Source organism: Gossypium hirsutum, chromosome D01 (genome assembly GCF_007990345.1).
Source record: "Gossypium hirsutum isolate 1008001.06 chromosome D01, Gossypium_hirsutum_v2.1, whole genome shotgun sequence".
Lineage (NCBI taxonomy): Eukaryota > Viridiplantae > Streptophyta > Magnoliopsida > Malvales > Malvaceae > Gossypium > Gossypium hirsutum.
In genome coordinates, this window is record NC_053437.1 from 14633469 (window position 1) to 14641411 (window position 7943).

At 33.7% G+C, this 7943-nt stretch overlaps 1 protein-coding gene and 1 long non-coding RNA gene across 3 annotated transcripts; both read right to left on the reverse strand.

Annotated features, from left to right (window-relative positions):
• Nucleotides 1-252: 252 nt before the first annotated feature.
• On the reverse strand, nt 253-2383 carry LOC121213862 (uncharacterized). Of its 2 annotated transcripts, none has more exons than XR_005909344.1 (3): nt 2118-2383; nt 1588-1655; nt 253-321 (listed from the first exon to the last, which is right to left on the reverse strand). It is a non-coding gene; the product is annotated as an uncharacterized lncRNA (long non-coding RNA). The 2 variants fall into 2 exon arrangements; XR_005909343.1 differs by lacking the exon at nt 253-321 and adding an exon at nt 823-1467.
• Nucleotides 2384-6572: 4189 nt separating this feature from the next.
• On the reverse strand, nt 6573-7157 carry LOC107921953 (SKP1-like protein 1A). The gene has a single exon (XM_016851748.2). The coding sequence runs from the start codon at nt 7132-7134 to the stop codon at nt 6793-6795; it is 342 nt and encodes a 113-aa protein (XP_016707237.2). The 5' UTR covers nt 7135-7157; the 3' UTR covers nt 6573-6792.
• Between the last annotated feature and the right edge of the window lie 786 nt (nt 7158-7943).

Genomic DNA, 7943 nt, shown 5'->3' on the forward strand with positions numbered 1-7943 from the left:
AAGATCATAATTGATATTAATACAAGAATTGGTACTAAAGTTTGATGTCCTTTTTAAATTATAACGATCTCATCATTTTTTGATCCATGTAGTACTCACATTTTTTATATTAATACAAAAATTGGTACACCATTATCTTTAAGTATCAAAATATTTATCAAATACAAATAATAGATTAAAAAAGAAAAATAATTATTATTACATATAATTTAATAATAATATAGAGATACAAGATGATCAAATCTCTACTTACTCTGCCTATGTCATGAGCACCAATGCCAGAAACTAAACAATGAAGCTGAATGATGTCCATCACTGATCCTATGAATTAAAACCAAGCAATAACAAGTCAGCTGTCAAAAAAGAATTAAAGTATGAATCTTAATATCTGAATTCGGGTGCCCACCATGTCCTCCTATGGATACTTTTATGAAATCCAAAGCAGAACCTTTTTGTTACTCTATGTTGGAAATTTGGCTGCAAGTATCAACAGATTTGCAAAGCAAAACCAATGAAAAATCGAAGCAAAAAGAAATGAAAAGAAAGCAGCAAGCAAGACTTGAATACACAGCAAAAATTGTAACTGAACAACCATCTCCATTTCAGTTGCTTTGCTGTTGCTGATCTTGACAGTAGCTGGCAAAGCAGGCAACGTATGTTTAATGTTTTTCTAAGATTTCTCATGTATTAGAGGATTTTTCATGTATTATACATCTATGTACCATTGATGTAAACCAGATCCAGTATCTTATACTTTGTCCAGGTCAAAGTATCCTGGACCTTTGACTCTTATATACTGGGATTCAGACTCAAGTGCGTGTAAAAGGATACTTGGAAGATAGAATCAAGGTGATTATTAGTGATCAGGGAAGTATATGTCCTAGAATTGTTCTTTAAAGCATTCTAAGCCATTGCATTTACGTACTGAAAGCAAACAAGAAACCAAAAAGAAAAAGGGTTACAGGCACTTAAAGTCTACAAGATAACAAGATAACAAACAACAACTAACAGAATGTAGCAAGAGAATCATCTTATTGACTAAGCTGTCCGCCTTTAGCAGATAATCCAATTCATAGAAGTATCATGATTGTGTCTATAAAGAAGAACAGTATGATAGAGAGAAATGGTTTAAATTGTTAGTAAAATATCTTCTTGGTTTTATTGAACTTCTGACACCTCTGCCCACTATACTTGTACTACAATACATTCTTGGCAATATAAAATTGTCATAACATTGTAGGACACAGATCTGAACTCCAAGCAACCAATAGCACAGTTATATACCATCTTGAAAGACTCACCCAATTTAAACTTCAATGAATGTCTATCACGGTAATTTTAAGACCCTGCTTCATATAAAGCATAAAACTAGAGTAGCAGTAACAAAACTAAGGAATATAACAGAGAGCAAAGCAACCACCTACCAGGTTTCGCGATAACCTCTTCTTGAGGCTTCAACATTATCTTCTAAAAGAACGAACCGATACCAAGATTGAAATAAGTAAAGGTTTCAAAACCTAGACATGGGGTCTCATAGGCATAAATTCAATGAAATATTCTAGATAAAAGCTTGGAACATGGAAGTACCTGAAGTATTTGAGCCTCACCACCCAATATTTGAAATGGGATCACAGCATCTTGCTGACTCTACACAACTTTATACCAAAAAGAGACTATTATGGATATATATATAAGATACATTTACACACACATGCTGAGGCATTTAGACTACACAAGATTAACATTCTAATTTCCACTAAAGCTCACAAAATATTTGTTGTTCACCGAATTCAACACTTATACTAGCTACTTTCACAGTTTGATCACTGAAGTCTTAGGAATAAACAACGTGATATAAAAATTTATTACAAACGGATCAACTTCAACAGTGAAATCAAAGTCAAGTCTATTTAAAGGAACCTCAATCATTATTTCTCAACGATGCGAGTTAAACATAACAGATCAAATGGCATAACATAACCTAAATTCCATTGAAATGCAAGCCAGTTGCAAAGAAACAAGGTTGAGTCTCCTCAGTTTTACCTTAAATTTATCATGAAACAAACAGAAAACCGATACAAGAGTAAAAAGAGTTTTGCGAAAAAATAAAATATTACCTGATAAACGTAGGGTTGAAAAGGAGTAGAAAGAAAAGGGGCAACCATTGAATGATCTCGAATTTGAAATCAAATCCTTGAAGTTTTCGAGGTTTTAATCTGAAATATAATTCAGAAGGGAAAATGAAATTAAAAAACAAAATTCACTGTTCCACTTCTGTTCTTTGTCGAAGCGGTCGATGGACGAGCTGACATTGACTGGTTGTAAAGAAAAAGAAAAGAAAAGGTTGAGAGACAGAGGGAGCAAATCGGTTGAAACTTGAGCAAATCGGTAGAAGGCAGAAGGAAGGAAGTGGAGACGCAATGGGGAAGCCAATCGGGAGGGTAAAACAGGTAGGGTAAAGGAAGCAGCACCTAAACTGAGCTTTGGGATGTATTACAAATCGGTGGATTTCACCGATTAGGTCAGGAATGTATTACACCCGTAATAGCATTACCATGAACCAAACAAGGGAATAAAGGGGGCTTAAGTGGGGCCCACCGATTAGTAGCCAATACACCCAACCAAACATGTTGTTAGTTTGTGTGGGAATTACTGTTCATCATTTGAAGGTAAGGTTTAGTCGCTTATGGGTTAAAACCTCGATACGAGTTCGATTTGGGATCACGTTATGTGAAATTAAATTAGTGTTATTTGTTTAATTATAGGATTTGGAGTGCTCGGGGACTGTTTTAGCATCAAACAAAACTAGGTGTGTACCCGAAATGCAGGAAATGAGATTTGGTGAAAAGCTAAAATTACTTGTTGTTTAGACAGCAGCAGTAGGTTAAATTTGAAAAATCACCATAAATTGTTAAAATCTAATTAGAGGATGAACAAAATATGGAATTAAAGCTTATTGAGTCTAGTTTCTCATAGAAGAAACAGTGTAAGTAATGGAATTGTAAATCTTGAGATATAATAAGTTTTGAGAGAGAAGGTCAGAATGAATTTGGGTTCCCTTGTTCTGACTTTGGAAAATCATCAAAAATTGGAGAAAAATAATTGGGGGGTTAAAATTTATACGTTTAAATTATTAATGAGTCTATTTTCAATAGAAACAAATGGTAAAATCACCCAAATTTTGTAATAAGAGATAATTAATTTTTACTAAAGAAATGTCGAAGCTGTCAGACAACAAAACATGGGTAAGATTGAAGATTTTACTGTGGTTGAACCAAAAATTCTAAAAATTTTATGATAGAAAGGTATTTGAGTTTAGTTTCAAAGACATCAAGTAGACCTTAATTTGGAATTCTGTAGCTCAAGATATAAATAGTTTAGTAACAATGACTCAAGTAGACAACTTTGAAGGAACATATAAGTAAATAGTGAAAACATATATGAATATTTAGCTAGCATGGGTTACATTAAAAATGGACCACGCGGCCAAGGCCAATTTGGGCCGAGTGGGCCTACACGGGCAAACCACATAGGCATGTGAGCCCATTTTCACTGAATTGATTGCTAAGGTTGCACGGGTCACCCAAGTCGACTATGAACCTACTGTAGGGTCGGTAAGCATCACTTAGACCCCTAATTGTACGAACTGACTATTTGATTTATATATGTGTTGAGCATGATGGTAGTATACTTGTATACTGAACTGGTTATATGTACTGATGTCCTGAGATAGCATGTCATGACTTGTATGTTGCATTGCATGGGGTTGGGTTAATTATATTTGGAGGAAGTGTACTGAAAGGCTCTTAAGCCTAACATACTGGCAGCTCAGCTGCAAATTACTGTTTTGTGCCGCATTCGGTACTACTTGGAGTGTAGGGATGGGTGGGTTAATTTGATCCCCACATGGAGTGTAGGGTTAGACAGAGATAGTGTGTAGAGGCTGGTTGGGTAGGACTTTGTTATTGAATATTGCATGACTGCTATTAATACTATGATGGACTAAGGCCCTATTGCATATTTGATACTGTATTGAGATGGGCTAAGACCCAAACTGTTACTGATACTGAAAAAAGGCTTAGGCCCAAGACTGCTTTAATTGTGCAGTGTGATTTGCTATTGTTTGTTTTCTCTGGGATTACACACCGAGTTTTCATAAACTCACCCCTTTTGTTTAAATGTGCACAGGTAATCCCCAGATCTAGACTGATCGGTGCGGCGGAGGACTTGGCGGTGACCACGGTTTTAGACTTTCATGGTTTTTAACCCATATTTACGATAATTGGTTTTATTTCTATTCTATTTTTACTGGCTAAGTTTTTAGGTTGTAATTGGACTTTCAGACTTTGGTTATGGGTTTTAATTATCTTTACTTTATGGATTACAACTGCTAGTAGTAGGAAACCTCGGTTTTCAAAAGAAACAAATAATTTTTTCCTAAACGCATGATTGTTTAATTTGTTTTAAAAGCTTCCGCAAATGAATAACGTTTTGAACCTATCGATTAAATGAGCAGCACAATTTTGGAACTAATAAGATATTAAGATAAGAAATTCAATGGAAATGGTTTTAACGTATTGACATGGTTTTCAAACAACCTATCATGTGACATCGCTAGATCCGGCCATAACGTCTGGGCAGGTTTAGGGTGTTACATAATCCACACAACACATACATGTTAAACACATTAAAAATAAAATAAAACATAGAAATAAGCCTAGCTCGTTTAAACCTATACTTTTCCAATTTGGCAAACCTATTAGATTGACTTGTTCTTATAGCTTGCTATCAGTTCTCAACTTCTAAACTCTTCAGAACAAGTTGGAAATTTCTTTAAACTAGCAGATTAATTCAAAAATCCAGATTCCACCATTGATGACCTCAATTTTAGTTAAAACATGAACATTGTTTCAATGAGTTTAAAACATGTTTTTAGAAAGCTAGATCTCGCCAGAAATACTAAGCAGAACATAACCTTATCTCGCACTAGGGAATGGTGACCTGGTGTTCGCTTGTTATGAAAACCCGATAAAAACAGACTTGAAAATCGATGAAGGCTCTTGAAAACTTTGAAAGAGTTTTTGTTGTTTAAAAGATGAGTAAAATTATAATGAAAGATTTTGTTTTTATAGGCTATCAAAGTGTTTGGGTGAGTGAAGGATTTTCAAGTCATAGTAGGAGTTTGAAGGAGAGTACGTGAGTGTCTGTGCTTCATTCGAGGGAAAATAGGTTGATTTAAAAAAAAGGTATAATAACTTTAGGAATACTTTTAATTTTTCCTTTTTTTACAATTTAGTCCTCTAAACCACTTTTCAAAATTGATTTCTCTTTTAAACCCGTTAGAAAAATATTTTCTAAACCTCACTGAAGCATTTGGTATCGAGAACTAATTTCGGCCCAAATAAACTAAACCCGATTTACTAAAACGAAACTTCTAGGCCCAATTTTTGGATGTGACAAAGTTGAAGGTTAAAGTTGCTATCATTCCAATTTTAAAAGTTGCCACCATTAGCGGGTTGATGACTGGAAAAGATAAAATTGAATAATTGGATAACTATTTTGTAACTTTTCATAGTTGGTGGCTAAAAAAAGAATTTACTAATAGTTGGGTGATCATTTTGTAACTTTCCATAGTTAGGTGACCAAAAAAGAAATTCATTGATAGTTGGGTGACTACTAGTTTAGTTTACGCAAATTTTATAAACTTTTTTGAATTTTTTTAAAGCACACACGAATTGCCTTGTGGGCTACCTAGTCGTTTTCATTAAAATTTTAACATTTCAATAAACTTTTCCAACCAAATAAAAGCAATTTGTTTAAAATTTGAAGGTTGAGAGCCAAAATGACAAAAAAGAATTAGGACCAAAATGAAAAAAGAGATAAATATTAATGGTTGAATTTATCATTATACCTTAAACAATTTTAATAGATTAGCTAGTTTTTTTCGTAAATAAAAGAGTTATTTAACTAAATTTTAGAACTTGAGGATCAAAGTGATTGAAAGAAGAAAGGAATTAAAATCAAAGTAAGAAAAGGGATAAACTTTAAGAGTTAAACTTACCATTATGCGGAATATTAAATCTAGTTCTTAATAAAACATATCATATTAAAATACAAAATTGTCACAGCCTGACCCAACCCATTATGTCTTGTCGTGATTGTATAATTTGGGATTGTCCTCTTTAAATATTGGTAGGTCCCTTAAAGTTTTACCATCAACATATATGCCTTCACAAATTCGAACCAACATCCTCAAACATAAATGAACATACTTTGCAAAATGAAGTCTAAGTGGTACTCATCCTGCAAGATGCATTCATTATTAGGGGTGAGTATTAGAAATTTAATTTTTTATTCGAATTGATCCGAATAATTCGATTAACTCGAATTATTTAATTCAAAATTTAAATTTTTTTATCAAGTTTTTCAAATTGAATCAGATTTTGCTCACCATTGTTATATTCCGAATCAAGAGGAACTTATTAAAAGGAGATAAAATCTTGTGAGGAGGATAAATTTAAATTTGGTTAGTATGTCCTCCAAAATTAGTTCGTCCTTTCTAGGCACTCACAAGGCCGAATAGATAAATTATTTTATTTTATCCAAAAAACCATAAATGATGGCTTATAATCGTAATTATTTTGTTAGAAGAGTAAAAACCCATTCCTAAATCAATCATCGTCAGGATCCAAATCTTCGAAGGCCCATTCATTCTGCTTCCTAAGCTCCGCCTCTTCCTCCGGCGTATAATCGTTCTCGATCCCGAAAAACTTCCTCACATATTCCACACTCTTATTTTTTTATCCTATCCGCCACTGCTTGCGTCAGCATTTCAAGCAGATCTTTTGCATCCAGATAGTTAGCCGCCATTATCATCTGTTTCATTCCCTCGTTGTCCAGCGTATTGAACAGCGCTTTATCAAACGCCTTAGCTTCCTCGTCTTCCTCCTCTTCGTACTGTAAGAATTTGATTTTTACAGGTTTCGGTGCTTTCTTCGCTCGATGCTCTACATGCCACTTGTAGTATTCGATCACTTTTGCCAGGTATTTGGATGTCACGTTAGGGAGTGGAATGGCTTCATCGCACGAGTCTGGATTGTCTTCGTAGTACATCTTCACCGTGCCGAACTCCATCGCTATGGCTTCATCCACTACGAATTCCTCTTCATCCGCCGTTAGAAGGGTGATTTTATTTGTCTCCGTCGCCGTAACTGACATTGTCCACTCAAGATTAAAACTAGATACACATTTCAAGATTTACAGAAATGAACTTCAAAAAAAAAAAAAATCCAGATTTCAGATGTTAGAAAAAGTTCAGAGGTGATGCAGATCTATACACTCGAATTTAATTAACAGATTATTAATTTCAATTCATGAAATTTGCCTTAATTTTATATATACCATTTAAACTTCAAATCTATTTCACATGAACTAGGAATGCGGTCCGAACTTTGCGGCTTTTATATAAATGTTTTTTGAAATTATGAATTTGTCAAATTCTTGAAGACACTCATAACAACAACAAATATATATTTCTTTTCAAAATAATATAATAATAAACTCTTCTCTTCAGCTTTTAAAGGCAAAATTTTTTGTTTTCGTAAATGAAATATGAATGATTAGTAATTTTATTATACATGTATGTGTGTGGATATCACATATTTAAAATATATGTGTTCATTTACAAATAACATTTAATAACAAATGAATCATATGATTTGAAACTAATAATACTAATAACAACATATATCCAATAGGTATGTAGAAAGTGGGGGTACTTGCATTGCAAATAGAAATTATGGCTAAAATAGTATTTGGAACTTTGGCCATTGTTTCAATCACGAAATCAAAAGTGCGAAAACGTAAAGATGAATACTGAGATTGTGTATGCAGTTTGACCTCAGACTATGTCTACGGGGCCTTGCCAGAGGAATGATCAATTA